General features: G+C 44.5%; 7 protein-coding genes across 7 annotated transcripts; 2 read left to right on the plus strand and 5 right to left on the minus strand.

Moving 5' to 3' along the window:
* Nucleotides 1–2,269: 2,269 nt before the first annotated feature.
* TRUGW13939_07642 (uncharacterized protein) lies at nucleotides 2,270–2,500 on the plus strand (the record flags this gene model as incomplete). The annotated part of the gene is made up of 1 exon (XM_035490780.1): nucleotides 2,270–2,500. One exon carries the CDS (start codon nucleotides 2,270–2,272, stop codon nucleotides 2,498–2,500), a length of 231 nt encoding a protein of 76 aa, XP_035346673.1.
* Nucleotides 2,501–2,513: 13 nt separating this feature from the next.
* Nucleotides 2,514–4,099, minus strand: TRUGW13939_07643 (uncharacterized protein; the record flags this gene model as incomplete). The annotated part of the gene is made up of 2 exons (XM_035490781.1): nucleotides 2,514–3,608; nucleotides 3,656–4,099. The coding sequence occupies 2 exons, from the start codon at nucleotides 4,097–4,099 to the stop codon at nucleotides 2,514–2,516; spliced, it is 1,539 nt and encodes a 512-aa protein (XP_035346674.1).
* Nucleotides 4,100–4,355: 256 nt separating this feature from the next.
* TRUGW13939_07644 (uncharacterized protein) lies at nucleotides 4,356–5,243 on the plus strand (the record flags this gene model as incomplete). Its single annotated transcript, XM_035490782.1, has 1 exon — nucleotides 4,356–5,243. The coding sequence occupies one exon, from the start codon at nucleotides 4,356–4,358 to the stop codon at nucleotides 5,241–5,243; it is 888 nt and encodes a 295-aa protein (XP_035346675.1).
* Nucleotides 5,244–6,979: 1,736 nt separating this feature from the next.
* On the minus strand, nucleotides 6,980–9,277 carry TRUGW13939_07645 (uncharacterized protein; the record flags this gene model as incomplete). Its single annotated transcript, XM_035490783.1, has 3 exons — nucleotides 6,980–8,428; nucleotides 8,484–8,788; nucleotides 8,833–9,277. 3 exons carry the CDS (start codon nucleotides 9,275–9,277, stop codon nucleotides 6,980–6,982), a joined length of 2,199 nt encoding a protein of 732 aa, XP_035346676.1.
* A 131-nt stretch (nucleotides 9,278–9,408) lies between these two features.
* TRUGW13939_07646 (uncharacterized protein) lies at nucleotides 9,409–10,092 on the minus strand (the record flags this gene model as incomplete). The annotated part of the gene is made up of 1 exon (XM_035490784.1): nucleotides 9,409–10,092. One exon carries the CDS (start codon nucleotides 10,090–10,092, stop codon nucleotides 9,409–9,411), a length of 684 nt encoding a protein of 227 aa, XP_035346677.1.
* A 165-nt stretch (nucleotides 10,093–10,257) lies between these two features.
* On the minus strand, nucleotides 10,258–11,184 carry TRUGW13939_07647 (uncharacterized protein; the record flags this gene model as incomplete). Its single annotated transcript, XM_035490785.1, has 3 exons — nucleotides 10,258–10,526; nucleotides 10,571–10,673; nucleotides 10,723–11,184. 3 exons carry the CDS (start codon nucleotides 11,182–11,184, stop codon nucleotides 10,258–10,260), a joined length of 834 nt encoding a protein of 277 aa, XP_035346678.1.
* A 4,599-nt stretch (nucleotides 11,185–15,783) lies between these two features.
* Nucleotides 15,784–16,408, minus strand: TRUGW13939_07648 (uncharacterized protein; the record flags this gene model as incomplete). The annotated part of the gene is made up of 2 exons (XM_035490786.1): nucleotides 15,784–16,216; nucleotides 16,311–16,408. The coding sequence occupies 2 exons, from the start codon at nucleotides 16,406–16,408 to the stop codon at nucleotides 15,784–15,786; spliced, it is 531 nt and encodes a 176-aa protein (XP_035346679.1).
* Between the last annotated feature and the right edge of the window lie 89 nt (nucleotides 16,409–16,497).

Consider the following 16,497-nt stretch of genomic DNA (forward strand, 5'->3'; position numbering starts at 1 on the left):
CGAAATGGAATCAGAAAGAGGGTATTTAGTATCACATGAACTTCTTGAACGGCGAAAACACTTTGAACCAACCTGTTCGTTCCTCGCTAAGCATCGGGATACAATTTACAAAGATGTTCCAATTTCTCAGCTGCTACCTCTGGCATTCCATGCGAAGGTTTCTCATTTGAAGGATTTTGATGTTCACCACTTAATCTCGGTTGTCTGCAAGAACTATGATAACTCTAAACTATTCTCTGACTGGCAAAAATACTGCAAAGCCTTGCATTCTGAACAGCGAACGATAGCTGTATTTGGTACGGTCATTTTCACCTTTACGAATATCATACTCATTTCTTGAAGAAGGTGCTCTTTTCCTTGCAAGCAAAGATATCTCAGCATTGAAAAAAAGAGAATCATGGACCTCGAGATGGGTGTTGACATGCCTAAGCAGCTTTCAGTCAATGAAGCAGAATGCGAATGAGGGCAGTGAACATGAGCGCAATTACCGGGCGGTGGAGGAAAACTCCTCAGATATACTTGAGAGCCCCCCAGTGGAGAGATCTGAATTTCCATCCCAATCTCTCCATAGCGTTCTTGATGATTCTGTGCCGCAAATGCAGGTCAATCCTGTACCGGTCCAACAAGGAGCGAGAGTGAATCCTTTTCAGAATAATTCAGATATACTACCCGCTGAGTATGCAAATTTCCCTCCTTTACTGGTCACTGCGATAACAAAGGACATTTTCGGTGATTTCATTCACGATGATGTGGTGAAAACAATGGCTGCCTCTAATGCTGTGCGTATTCACTCTCCTGGGGAGAAAACTGGGGACTGGATATTGGAAATATGGATGAGCCTGCCGGCCGGCCAAACCATTCTCGAAGTGAAAGACCGATCGATTGATGATTTGAAAACAGTTCTTGGTGCCTTTCTATTTGCAGCCGTGATAACAAGCAAAATGATAAAAGTACAACGCAACGGTGTTGTGGCGGTTCATGCTATCCATGACAGCCATTGTAGCTTATTTGTGACAATTTCTTTTGACATAGGCATGTACTTAATGAACACTTATTGCGTTTAGTTCTTCCGCACCAGTTTGAAAGTTGTGTTTGTGACAGCCACAAAATGGTTCGCAGGAAGAATCTCATTTTCTTTTTCCATCTCCGTCTTCTGTACCTCAAGCTTTGTCACCCCGACAGCTATCCGGCCCTGCCCAGATTTCCACGACATATATCTGTCGTAATTAACAGCTTTGAATCTTTCATATTCGTAGAACTGGTAGTCTCCGTTTGGGGTTTGTTCGGCCTTCGGTTTTCATGTTAAAAGCAGCCCCAAGAGGATACAGATATTGATCTTACCTCCAACTCAAGCATTAGAGGAATATCGATTTCTCGATAGAGAGCAGCGAAAATAAACGATGATTCAAGAGACCAAGATCGTCCGACGACTCATTCCGTCTTTTTGATTTTTAGTAGCTTGGTGAGAGATAGAATGCAAAAAACACTCAAACTTGGATGACTTTGTGCGGGGCTAATTTAACCCCACCATAAAAGACAAAATCGGGCAGCAAATCTACGAGCCTTACAAAGCGCCTCAGGGATGATTTCAAATATTCAGTTTCTAAAGAGGCTTGTTATTAATTTTAGATTTTAAGAGACGGACGAAATTATTTAAAATGCACAGGAAATAATCCTGCAGACAAAGCCGCAAAATAAACTCCAGGCAAAAATCGACCGCAGCCGACGGCCATTGGTTTTTGCAGGGGAACTACGTAGAAGGCGCCCCTGCATCGAATTAAAACCGATTCTGAAGCAGGTTTTTCCCTTGCCTTCTCCGCTCGCATGCAGAACTGGAGGAATTAAAATAATAAAAGTACAGGTGACTACCCGCCGCAATGTTAACACCGACAGGTGCCAGTAATTAGCCTAGCAGAGATAAACAATATCAACAGCTTACTCTTGATTTTGCCCCCCGTCTACCCAAAGCCCAAGGGTATATTACAGTATTATCTAGCAAAGCGTGACGTATGTCATCTCGAGTATAAGAGAGAAGATTTGGTTTAGATTAAATAGCTGACACAAGCTCTAGCCATTCCTCTACCTGTGGAACTTCGTTATCAAGGCACTGTCTCAGGTTATTCGTATGTTTTTGTCTTCACTATAATATAGAATCGCAGCTTCATCACTTAAGTCATTTCTACCCAAAACACTTACCGCTCCCCAAGAAAAACGTTTTTATATCTAAGCTCGAATTTCTAACTGCTTTTTCAGACACTGTTCAATAAAAATGGCAGACAAGATCTCATCCGAACAAAGCAAGGGGAAAGAGGCAATTGTTGGAGTGAAAGCGGACGTCAAAACACTTCAGCACCTGAGCTCTTCGGGCAAAGCTGCAAAGGACAAAAGGGAGGCGAACCAGATTGAAAGGGGTATGGGCGCTATAGGCGCAGCTGCAAGAAATGCAATCCAAGGGAGGGGAGGCCAAAATCAAGGAAATTCAGATAGACCAGCTCAGTAGCGCCTGTTTGATCTTAACCATCCTCAAAGGCTTGTCGAAGATCCTCATCGTATTTTGTCTTATCAGAAGTCTTCAGAGCAGCAAAATCTCCTACATTCTTTGCCCAAAAAAAAGGCATTATCAAATTAAACTCCTCACCATAGTCTGGACAGAATAAATGACGAATTTGTTTGTGGAAAATGCTGAACAGTCCAGAAGGAGTAGATAGAGCAAGTGTGTACCAGAATGTTCCTGTTTCCCAGGTTTGATTCATCACTTCCGAGAGTGAATAGGGCAGTCTTGACTTTTTTCTTAGTTTCCTCTCTTCTTCTGCAAGGATTCCCATGAGTTCTATTCGAACGGCATTGTACTCTGTCGAAACCAGCTGGTCCACACCCTTATTCGTAAGCCAATATGGAGGGTTAAGCATTTCAATTGGTAGAGAGCATGCCCATTCTAAATCAACAAGACAGGTTATATTCCATTCTGCGTCCACAAATATATTACTCTGATGCAGGTCTGTCAGAGTAAAACTGAATGGTCCATGTCGAAAACCCCGCTGAAAAAATGATGGAAAGATGGTTCGCATTGCACTTAAAGCAGACAATTGATAGACAAGATCTCCAAGGTCATTAATAGCGTTAGGTTGATATTTCAAACGGTTGTCGTGAACTGAAAGCAAATCAATAATATAGGAGTCAGTAGCGGAATAGATACTGTCCCGAGATATATCTGTTGGAATATTTTCATTTTCCAATACCTGCATCTCTGCCAATAAAGGTCGATTCACCAACTGTAAGAGACCATTATTATCGATAATAAAGGAGCCAACTCTAGGCAAAGCGATCCGACTCATGCTTAGGAAAATCCGAGAGAGACTACGGAAAATGTTTTCCCGCAATCTGGCATCATCTTGTCTATGAAACCATGTATTGGAAAGCATTGTCCCTTGCGTTTCTTCAATAAACTCAATCAACAGGTAGCCAGCACTGGTAACTTTGTCCAAGGTGATATTTGCCGGTCGGCGAACGTAGCTCGAAGGGATTGGGAACCGTAACCAGGACAGGACCTGTCGACGGAGAAGCTCAAAGCATCGAGAGATGGTTGGTAGGTTCTCAAGTCTGGTAAACTAGCCATAATTAGTTTGGATAAGCAAATGTCGGATGTATCTCATACAGTTTCACCAGTAGACAGGGCAAAGCCATATAAGCTTGGAATTGGTACATCTGGACAATGTTTTTGCAGCCATGCATAGGATCCTGCTTCGCATCGAATCTTCTCGTCCCCATTGCCGGGTCTAAAAGCTTCACCAATGCGGTACGGTAAAGGAAAGCGAATAAGAACGCGTTTCTTATTCCAATCATCGATGATTACTGGAATACAAACGTTAAAGCTGCCATGGAGCCAGTTTTCTTCTTCAGCGACGTGGCATGCAGCAGATGATAAACCAAGATGGTGAGCAACAGTGGCCCTTATCCAGTCCTGTCGGTCGCGAAGATGAGCGAAGAATCGGGTTTGTTCTGCATGGTAACCCAGCTGATGAAGAATATTCTCTTCTTTCTCCTTAGCATCTAAGTATGTGATCTCCTTGCCTCGAAGGAGTGGCAGTGTTTGGGGCATGTTGCAGTGGTCGCGTGTATTCTGCATGTTCCAAACATGAAGCTTAACGGTAGTTGGCCAACTCTTGGCGCTTAGTCATCGTTCCAGTCATGGTTCCGAGCGGTGTTGCTACTGTCGGGCAGCGTTACAGTGTCGGGTTCCTAGCGCTGGGAAACATTACCGTCGGAGGGAAACATTACCAGCGCGGGGAAACATTACCAGCACTGGACAACACTCTTCTACCAACATACCGATCCCATACTCTTTCGGACAATCAATGGCAGAGAAACGCCGTCCCAAGAGTGTAAAACACTCAAAGGAATCTCGCAGAAGATTAAATCATGAAATCAAATCTGAACCGGGACCTTACGATATCGATTTCCCTACTTTTAACAATCCAGGGGTCAAAGAAATACATGAATTCATGCAAACGCTTGAAAAACACTCCACTTATCCGCAAAAAATTGCTGCCGGCTTAGAATCCTTTTCTAAACTTGAAATTCTTCACAGACTCTTGGACCCCACGACAGACGACATTATAACTGTCTCGACAGGAGATAAAGATAGATTGGGCGCCCGCCTACAAGAACGGTTCGAAAAGCCAATTCTTTATCGAGCGGACGGATCAAGCGATTGTCCTGATATCAAAGATTTATTAAAGCAACTTTCAGAGAAGGGCAATAAAAATCTACATGTTTACGATTGTTCTATTACAGATCCTTCTCGGAGGACTTATCCCACAACTGTTGAAAAGGCGCTTCAGTGTTTTCCGTCAAATCCTGAATCACGCTCCCTCAATTTTCTCGACATTGAAAACCGATTCGGTGTCTTGTACTGCCCATGGTTAGTTAGTAACCACGATATCCGCACGAAAATTTCTACCCACAACTTTGAGGAAGCGGGCAAGGTTGGATCCAACTGGAAACTGGACAAGTCCAGTGAATTTTTTCTACTTTCTACAAGAAACGCTGTTTCATCAATCCATGTGGACAATGGCGGCCAACTCACATGGATTAAAATCTTGAAGGGACGAAAGATTTGGTATTTTCCACGTTGTCTCGGAATAGGGACACTTCGTTTGTTAGCTGAGACTGGTTCTCAATACCCAGAATATTATCGAGGAGGCTGGGTCAAGGTAGAACTATGCGTTGGTGATGTTCTGTAAGACTTTCAGAGTTATTTCACTACGAAATCATTGCTAACGACGCAAGAATAATGCCTCCCGGCTGTCCTCACGCTGTGTTTACACCTGAAGACTGTCTTGCAGTTGGAGGTCACTTTTGGACGGCAGCATTTCTTGGTTACAGTCTAGAGGTTCTCAAAATGCAGGAAACCTACCCGAGTATCTGCAATGAGGACATCCACGATTCAATCTATGAAGCACTGGGGAACGTTATTCGTTATTGTGACTCTGTAATATCCCGACTGGAGACTGCAGAGGTTCTTGCCAGTTCCTCGCTTTTTATGACCGATATTGGCAGCCTATCCATGCCAGATCTCAGATCACGTCTACAATCTCAGGGAGTGGTGTATGACTCCAGTTCTTCTAAGAAGGAGCTGATTGCGCTTTTAGAGAATTGTTCTTCCAGCCAGTTCTATCAAATCCTCACGAAATTTAAATCTGACCATCAGACGCTTTTTGAATGAAATAGTTCAGTTGAATGATGTGAGATAGTATTTCTTTCGATTAATCTTCTATTGTGGTCACTATCGTCTTTATTCATTACTAATATCGCTCCAGTAGAAACATATTACTAACAGTCTTATAATTCACTATTCTCAGTCCCTATGTATTCTTCCTGGATGCTCTTCTAAAACATATCTTCAAGCCCAACCCTTGGATTAATGACAGTGACATTATTAATAGTACAAACTGCTAGAATAAATTAATAAAGGTTACAAATAGTACAATTCCGCCATTTCAGGCCAACGCTCATTCCTAGGCATTTCCCCTTGGCTTTTGTCCATAAACAGTCACACTGTAGTCCAAGACTGTTGGCTAATATTGTATGAGCATATTTGGCCTTCCACTTACGCCTGCCAGTATATATGTGCGTGTCTTGCCTCTTCGCGCAAAGCAGCAAGACAGAGTTCCACTCGTTCCAGTCCGATAATAGGCGCAATTATACCAAGGCTCAACCCTTGGATTTCTTCCTCGGAATTCTGACGAACCATGAGGACTAAATCCTCGGAATTACCGTCCAATGCATAAAGAGGCCACTGATTAACAACTTCTTTAGTACCAACAAAATGTCCATCCATCAAATATCGTACCTTGGTAATGGCTCCGTTTATTGCGGCACATTGCGGCACTCTTTATAATTAACAGACCATTGTGTGCTATGTGTTTATATATCAAACATCAATATCAATGATAGACACAGCTGATGCACTTCCAAACATTGATTTTAGATAGTAAACTAATAATAAATACTTTATGCCTGTATTAATTTACATGTTAAAGCCACAGAGCACAGTAGGTTGGGTGCCAACCTTCCATAAATTTACATAAAACGACCAATACCAGTAGCAACAGAATTGGAATATGTCTATGGTCAGGGACAGCACCCCATCCCACAGCTGATTGCCACATCCATGGAATGTTCTGAGACAAGTTTGCGTGGGAGGGCATATAGAGAGTAATATTGTTACTGTAGAAATAATAAAATCATCCAGTACATAGTAGAATTTCATGAACTTCTATCGCACATGAGCCCTCACACTAGTTGGCTGCATCTGGAGATCCCTTGACATAGAAAAGAGCACTTGATCTAGTCTTTCTTGTTGATGATTTGTTTAATAGGATGGCCGATTAGCCAGCAAGCCGCAGGCAGGTAGAAAAGGAACTTTGATTACATATCGGCAAGACCTTTTGTATTTGGCGACAGTTCCCACCCTGACTTACTCAAGAACCGCATGTCTAACTAGCGTTGTTTGTAACAGTTCCGTAAAGCTATGTCGGTAAACTCTTTCTTTGTCCGTTACCACGAGAAGCCTTGTCTCCTTTGCAGCTTCGACGGCTTTACCACGACGCCAAGTTACACATTGTTGGCCATCGGGGAATGTAAAAAAGCAGCATGGATTCTGCGATCGATTTATCACAGCCTCTTCAAGAGCTTGAAGACCCTCTGATGATAGGGAAAATTTAGCATAACTTCGATTTGAAAGATCGAACAAGACAATCGGCTTCCGTCTGCTGGCCTGGAACGTTGCCATCGTGGACTGCATCGTATTTTCATCCATTGGCTCCAGTTTATGGAATGTCTCCATAGACAGGGCGTTTAATTCAAAACCAGGAGCAAGCTCGTAGTCATTCTGAGTAATAATAGTCGGTTGACCGGGAGTATCGATGTCTCTTGAATATTCACTAGAGGCTTGTCTAGACACTAAGTGTTCGGTAATCTCGACTGCCTGTGACGGAGTGTCACTGTTTGGCCGGTCTATATGAAGTTGCAGAGTCAACTCCTTAACATCACCAAAGAACCCAAGGCAGATGTCACGGTGTATGGCCATCGAAGTAACATTTGCCTTCGGGCGCACTGTGTATTCCTCAAAGATGATGGGAAAGAAGAGGTAACGTCTGTCGTTATCGTACGCATTACTGAAAGGACGCCCACATCTTCGATTCAACGCATAGTCGCCGAAATCGCTCGTTGTGAGTTTCAACCGCGGAGGATCCATACCAGTAGCGGTGGCGTAGCTACTTGAGCAATGGCCGCGTAAGCGATGAATGGTATTATTCTGAAAGCCCAGTGTAGAGGCAAGATACGCGAGGCGGTGGAGGCTAGCAGTGCTCCTGACTAGCGGTGTTTCCGGAGAAGTGTGCCGATCATCCAGTTTCGGAGGGGTCCCGGTCAACGACGGTAGGTTTCTCATCGCGTACAAGTATAACTGGCACAACGCAACCTTCCAGCCACCTGACTGGCACGGAAAGAAACCGATAGTGTCCTCATTTATCTCACACGGGATTCGATCAGTGCCGTTGAATATCCGTCGGAAGTTTTGTCTTAGTGTTCCCTGTTTGTTCCCATCGAGTAGGAGCTGCAGAACCTTGACACATTCGTAGAGGTACCGGCCGTCCTGCTGGAAAAGATGAAACGATGGAATCCTACCGCGGACCGACTTCAAAGAGGCCAATATACCATCGCGGTCTCCATCATCCGTGATAGCGGTGAATAAAGCACATTTGGTCATTTTGGCCTCGATTTTCATCCTGTCCCGAGTTGAATAGGAGGGCCATAAGCCTTGCAGCTCTCTAACTGTTTCTCCGTCTAGAAGTTGTTGAAGCTCTGGTCGAGGGAGAATAGACTGCCAAATACGAGCCATCGAACGAAGATAATTTGCCAATTCCTAGTTTTTCCTGTTAGAAAAAGAAAACTTCGCCCAAGGCTAACCGCGGACTGACTTCAGGGCATGCCATGTACGCAATCCTGTACAAGTTGCCAAATTGTATACCACATTTTTTGCCTGGCCATAGCCCAGTGAAAGGCAGAAGCTGGTCAAATGCATCCGCCAGTGGCCTCACTCTGTACACCCGAGAATAGGCTTCGTCGCCATTCCGAGCCCTTAGTCGCGCCTTCCATCTCTCTACGCCTTCATGATTGCCGCTCAACTCGTACCGGCGGAGATTTCGAAAAATCTCCCCGTCACTGAATGGCACAGAATTGACATCTTCCTCGCGGATGGCCGAAATGTGCGGCCCAGGGAGATCTTTTATTGGTTAGATGGACCTCAAGACGGAATTGTAGCCATACCTTTGCTGTATAGATTGACCACCCACCATTTCTCACCGGAATATAAGCCCATACTTGAGTCACCAGCTGGCGCTTCTTCTTCTTCTTCTTCTTCAGCCTCGACGATCTTAGACGCCGCCACGATTCTGTGATATCCCGTGAGCAATTCCACCTTGGCGCCTTCCGGAAGCTCGAGCCATGGCGGTTCTTGTCGTTCATGTAGAGAGGCCAAATTGGATAATTGGAGCGCTGATTTAAAATTATTTTCCGATATGAGAGCAGAGACACGGTTTTCTGGGTCCAGAGGGAAGCACCCGTGCTCTTTAAAGTCTTTAACCAGACGAGAGACGTTCAAGGGGTCCAGTTGCCTTGCAAAAGGGGCAAACTGATCATACGTAAGACTGCTCAGTTTGATTTTTGCACATCCTCGGAAAAAGGTTTTAAATGAATCGCCAAGTTTAGACATTTTGGTTTAGTCAAGAAATATTATATCCGGGAAGATTGTCTTTATATAGCTTTAGGATGTGGTGATTGCTGGATCCGGATAAACGGATCCTAGGAACTTGGTAGCTTTGACTACGTACATAATTGAAAGTATCATTCCTGACTGCTCCGGTACTCAAAAATCTTTTCCAATGAACGTTGTAGTTTCCCCACACAGTCCTCAATATCCATGACTTGATTGGAGATGTCCACAAGTAACGTATCCTCAGTGACTACACAGATCCGAATCATATCACTTGCCCATTCCCGTGGATAGCCTTTGAGTTGGATTTTTCTGTGCACCGTTTTCATAGGCGTGCTCTTGGACTTACGACACACATCTGCGAGGTTTTGGAGGAAGTTGACGTCGATACCCTCCTTTTTCAAAGTAGCTTCCACCATCGTGTTTTCTGGGTCACGAAATAATTTCTGGATATGGGGTGTTAGGGCGTTGTAACGCATATTGGCTTTTTTTTGACGTCGTAAAAGTTCGTTGGGAATTCGTTTTCTCTCTGAGACATCCGTGGAGCTGTCGGATTCAGAGTACTCCTTCGACATTTCATTACTCATCGAAGCTTCCTCTTCGCTCGTGAAGCTATCATCGTCGAAATACTCATCAACAGGAGCCGTGGATGGGCCACTAGTGCCCGATTTTCCTAGGTAGGCCTTGTAACCGCTGTCTTCTATTTTCCGGTTCAACTCGTCCATCATTCTCACGGCGTTTCGGGATATAGCACTTTCCCTGTCTGGGCTTGCAGAGAGCGAGTATTTTTGATCAGATATTTTGGGTGAAGTCATGTTGGGCCTGGGATATTGAATGGCTGAAGAGGGAAGGGGGCTATTTGGCTGTTTAAATGGTTGTTATTGAACTCTATTGTTTGTCGATTCTCCAATTTTCCGGAAATCTGGATTCTACACTACCGGATACCAGTAACAGTGTGGAAATGAACTCCAATTAAAATCCTACATGAGGACCCGCAAAGTTTTGAATTTAGTTTTCACCGTGATCCTGACATGAGGAATGAGAGACGCTGGGCCGGTTGATTTTCGGATAAAGTCATGGGTCACAAGGGACGTAGCCCTAAGGTGATCTAGCCCATCTTGAAAGTTTCTAGTATCTTCTGTCCACCCTGAACCCAATTCCATCAGTTCACGCAAAACAAGCCCAAATGATCTCAAATCTTGCTGTTGGCGCCCAGAGTCCGACTGGAACATGCCGTTCGCAATGTTTGCTAGGGCAAGTCAGCAAATACCGTGAAACAACAAGATCGCGTACCTATTTTGACATGCCCAGTACCAGAAACCAATAAGTTCTCATGGTCAATGTTTCCATGTGAAATTTGAAGGGTTTCATGAATATATTCTAAGCCACGGACAACCTGAGATGCGGTCAAGATTGACTTCTTCTGATCGGAAAGGGTGTCTTACCTGCTCAGCAATGGCTGCAATTTCATTCTCCTTCAACGAACCTGACATACCACCTTCGATGTCTCCAAGTGATACATGACTGGCATCCATGTCCTCATAGATTAGGAATACGATGTCATGATCCATATATACGTCCAGAAGGTTAACCAACTGGATATGTTTCGTAGGTTTCAGAGCCTTTAGACTGTCTTTATCTGTTACCTTATGCTCCTTCACGGCCACAATTGTATCTTTATCCCTGGCTGCGATAGCACGCCCGGCCTGATCTTCTTCGACAAAGCGTTGATACTTGCCCCACGGCACACCTCTCTTTAGCGTAACTGGAAGGTGGTTTGGGCTCCGTAACGCTGGATGCGGCTGTTTACTCTCATGCTCTTCGTTTTTTCTCTTCAGCGGTACACGAATACTAGGTTCAGTTGACCCATCGTGCCCGCCAGGGAATAGGGTCAGTCGATTGTCCATTATTTTGTTAATTCTTCTCCTCGTATGCCAGTTTTGCGTCTTGAAATAGGTTCGAGACACAAACCTGGGGGGTCACAAAGCCGGATTTTCCACGGAACCAAGGATCTCACTTTAATAACACTTTAATAATATTTTACTCTATTTTAATTGTACTTTAATCACACTTGAATATACTTTAACCACATTTTAATTTCATTTTAATCCCACTTTAATCCTACTTTAATCCCACGTTAATCCCACTTTACTCATACTTTAATCACACTTTAATCACACTTTAATCACACTTTAATCACACTTTAATCACACGTTAATCACACTTTAATCACACTTTAATTACATTTTAATCATAACAACACACTTTAACTACACTTTAACCATTACTCTTCAATCAATTCTTCTCACAATCATCCGCCAAAATGGTTGTCGAGGCCCTGATATCTTTCCAGTTTGGTGGAGTCAACTCCTTTCTTCTTTTTTGTGAGGGATTAACTTTGTAGTGCCAAACTGGAGGTGCGACCGCAACAGTTTTTTGAATATGTTGAGTAGATTTCTGGCTAGGATTCTTTCTTAGCTTGAAACACGCAGTCTTGCTTACTCCAACACAAGGGCCCTGCAACAGTCAGTATGAATACAGAAATAATGTGGAAGATATTACCAGTGTTGAGTCGGGAGGGGGGAATGAAGATCCTTCAGTAGAGTTTAAGGTAAAATATTTTCCATCTTTCAGTATGCATGCATATATATCGGCTCCGAATATCTCATGGAGTTCCATGAGTTTGTTGTAAAGGGTTGCAGTCCGCTTCTGCCAGCTCTGCTGGAGTTGTTTCTTTTCGTTGTTAGGAGGCATCATGGGCAGGAAAATTTGTGGGAAGTTATCATTGAGTCGGAACATGGAGGAGGTGCCCAAGATATTTGCACCGGCTGGAATGCAATCATAATCTGAAACATGATCTGAAACGAAACTTAGCTGAATATGTCCCAAATGATTGGCCAAATCTCGATACGATCGCCCGTCAAGCCCTAATCGACTAGCCTAATTGCGGTCATCCCAGCTACTCCCTGTTAGCAACTTAGCCAATGTCGGATGTCCTTTGAGCTATACATCTCCATAACCTTTTTTAGTTCTGCCTCGAATTTCCCAGGAGTACCTGGTAGCGGGACTGTTTGCTTATCCCGTCTTAATCGATATAGGATGGGAAACTCCTGACCTTGGTTGGATTAGCATTAATGATATTTGATCTAGGGTGAAGCTATTCTATACTGATATTTGTTTCCTTAAAGGTATTTTCTGCCTCCCGGATGCGGAAAATCTCATCTAGTATTTCTGATATCTCTAGGGGTGTGATTGTAATCTTCTTGGTAGCTTTTTGGAACTCGTTTATGGTAATACCGTTAATGTATATTATGTGGACCAATAACTTGATTTGGGCTGGACCTTGTAAGTCTTATAATCTGTTTTCAGGGAATGTCTTACTTTCTATGACTAGATAATCTGGTTTTCTATGCGGCACATCCTTTGGCCACTAGTCAGGCTTTATCTTCTTCTTGCATGTATGTGGGTGGTGGACCTGTTTTCGGGACTTAATCAGATTAATAAAATTGGTTGCGAGCGACAGTGGTTGTCTTTTTTGAGTAGGGGGAAGGCAAAGTTATAAAACTTGGTCATCTCTCCCCTATTGTTGATTTTCAGCAACGCGATAAAATCCTCATCTTCAGTTTCGGGTGTGGCCGAACGGATAGATTCCTCAGCTTTAGAGTCGGAGTATTCGGTAGAACTGAAGATGCTGGCTTGAAGGCCCTTTACTTCGACCTCATATTCTCCAGTACTTGATGATGGAGTGAGAGGGTTCACCGACGGATTGACGTATGAGAATTGATGTAGAGAACTGTACGGACCGTTGTCAATGTCTGTTGTGTCATTTTATGGTACCTTTTGTAGTGGTTTTTTGACATCCATGAATTTCTTAGATGTGGGAGGTGAAGATATTGCTTTTCGTCAGTAATGGGTCTCTTAAACGCAATATCCTCCTACCAGGTGTCTCTTCTTTATCTGATCTGAAGCTGATAGTCTTAGTGTGAGGGTCAGCGCTATGAGAATCGGCTTCTGGTTCGAAATTGTTGTTAGCTGAGAGGTTGAGAAATGTCTGTAATGAATGAACTGTTAGGAAGTACTTTAAACCTAGTATTTTCCGCGAGTACGGTAGATAGATGCTGGAATATTTTATTGTATTAGTAATGGAGGTCTCCTTAGCGCAAGTTTTTGCGACACCTCAAGGATGTCTAAGACCTTATGAGGTAGCAGCATTCTCTACGGAAATTTTACAAGGGCTCCACTACATCCACAGTGAGCTGCGAATCGCACACGGAGACCTGTCAGCGGAAAATGTTCTCGTCTCAATGAAAGGAGATGTGAAGATAGGTAAAGGTGTTCCAGTCTACATTCCTGGCCCTACTGACCAGTCAAAGCAAATATGTAAAGCTGTCGACAGCACGGCATGCCCAGACAGATGGACAAACAGAGATAGCGAATCAGTATCTTCAGCAGCGGCTGCGGCCATATGTTAACTTTGCAATGGACGACTGGTCGGAGTACCTACCAATCATCGACTTTGCAGCTGCGTCACTGCCACAGGAATCTACAGGGATGTCCCCATTTGAGATAGAAAAGGGTTATGCTCCTCGGATGTCGTTTGATTGGGCGCCACCAACGCCGCCTAGAAGCTACACACTGAACGAGAAGGAAGCCCGAGCATGGGTACAGCGTTTAGAGCGCATATGGGACCACGCCCGCAATAATATTGCGGAAGCACAAGGCAGACAGCAACGGCAAGCGAACAAGCGCAGACGGGAGATAGACTTCGGAGTTGGTGACCACGTCTACGTCAGTAACGAAGGATGGGATACAGGACGACCAGGCAGGAAGCTGGGCCATCAGTCCGAAGGGCCATACAAGATACTGCGTAAGATAGGACATGCCTTTGAATTGGATTTGCCGCAGGGCGTACGAGTGCACCGTATCTTTTCCCCGGACAAGCTCCGCCGCGCCGCTTCGACCGAGCCCCTCGCTGGTCAACTGGAGGAGGAATGTCCTGAGCTCCAGGTCAACGGAAATTCGGAATGGGAAGTCGACAGGATCCTGGACTCCCGGATGCGCTGGAAGAAGCTGTGCTATCGAGTAAGCTGGCTAGGCAGGGACCCAGATCCAGTATGGTATCCAGCAGGGTACTTTTCGAACGCTCCACTGGCGCTGAAATCGTTCCATGATGCCAACCCCGAGAAGCCAGGTCCGCCGCGCCGGTTGGATGCGTGGATGAAAGCCATGGAGGAGGATCGATTTGTTGAAGAGCATGCAGATGATGACAGACCGGCAACCAACGCTTGAGGGCAAGCGTTTCCGAAGGGGGGGGTGATGTGACGGCTGAGCCTGAGGCTATCCCCAAGGGTAGGAGCGGCCTCGTGGCCGGATGGGAGGCCTCAGGCAGGAAGGGCATCAACCCTAACCCGCGGTGCCAGATCTGGGGATAGCCTCACCCCGGGGCCATAAGGGGTCAAGCTGGTTACCTAAGCACACAAGATAAAACCTTCCCGCAGGTCCTGGTAGTTAGATTCCTTTCCCATGCTTGTTGTTTTAGAGAATCGCACCCCTAGATAGGAATCGAATATCTTTGGAAAAGGCACGTCACACTGGGGTGAGGCTATTCCCAGATCTGGCACCGCGGGTTAGGGTTGATGCCCTTCCTGCCTGAGGCCGCTTTCTGCCTGAGGCTTCCACCCGAGGTAGCTCCTACCCTTGGGGATAGCCTCAGCCTCAGCCCCAGCCGTCACAAAATTAGATCTATATTATAATTAATAGATCTATATTATCTTTCTAATATATTACTTATTTAGATAGTATATTATTCTTAAAAATATTAATAATAGTTAAGATTTTCTATTTATCTAAATCTATTTAATTATAGTATTAGTAATTTTGTAGTGGAGAGAGACTAGAGTCGCCCGATCATCTGTTGGAGATGGCAAAATGAACCGCTTCTCCCTGTGTTTCGACGCAACCATTGAGTCTGGTGAGCTACGGGCTCTTGAAAAGTATATGGACAGAAATTGAAAATTTCATGGTATGATGCTTAAAATAAACTTTGAAATCTGACAAAAGTGATTAAGTTGTAGTGTTATCGACGGCATTGAAAGCATAGCAACAAGACCGTTCATATCGACACCTAGAGAGAATGAACACATAACTAGCCCTGTTTCCGAATTTCATATTTGTAGCAATCCTATACTATTTTGTATAGAGACGAGAGCGCCGTAGAATCCCCTTGCCCCTTCTGTGGCCATACGTTCAGCTCGCCTGTGTAGCCGTAAACCGTTCCGATACCGTGGTGTGTGGTGGTCACGGAAGTCATCTGGAAGTACTTTGAACGGATTCTAAAATAGATCTACCACCGTATTCGAATCGGGTTGGGCCATGATGATGAAATCATCAATATGGTGGATATGGATGCAAAACTCCCAAGATCCATCATTGAGTTCAACTCTGCTCACAAGATGTGAAAAACGGAATATTTTTTCAACATCTGCGGCTCAAGGTGTGACACACCGCTATACTGTCTTTGATTCACATGCGGGTTCCTTAGAGGAACGATGCTCAGGTCTCATCCAGGGGTACGAGACCTTACACCATTCAACAACGCCATGATGGGGCAACCGATATCCATACGGATCGCGCCGGACAGTTGTAATCTCTCCATTTTTGTGCTGTTCCCGCACCGGAGGGCATCCCTTGGATTTCATAAACCGGGATAAATTGCTTGAGATTCCGGTCACAGTGCGATATTTGCGGGAGGGAAACTGCCGACGATAGGCATCGATACATTTGCTCCAATCCATACCAAGATCAACGCGATGGTACCAGATAAAGTGCATCTCGTCCTCATTGTAATTAGGGCCGCGTTGGCTATGTCCTCTAGCAGTTGATTTACTTCGAGCACTGTCAAAGTTGTTGTAACGACGGTCCGTAGAGCCCTTGTTCAAGCTTTATGTACGAATCCCCAAGTCAGCTAATAAACTAGATAATGAGATTTCTCTAAGAGGGAATCTATTCTCTCGAGGTCATGGGATTAACATACCAAAGTGAAGTATAAAGATTTGCTGGCAGAACATCCAGCTGTGTCTTTGGTGCCGGGTTCAGCAGTGCGCCGATGGACATTTTTTTGGCAGTCGACATGGTGTTTGGATATGAGAGCAATTATGAGAGTCTTTTGGAGAAGTTATGGCTTCCTGGGTGAGGAGAGGGCCCTTTTCGACATCAAGGCT

Source organism: Talaromyces rugulosus, chromosome IV (assembly GCF_013368755.1).
Source record: "Talaromyces rugulosus chromosome IV, complete sequence".
In the NCBI taxonomy this organism is placed as follows: Eukaryota; Fungi; Ascomycota; class Eurotiomycetes; order Eurotiales; family Trichocomaceae; genus Talaromyces; species Talaromyces rugulosus.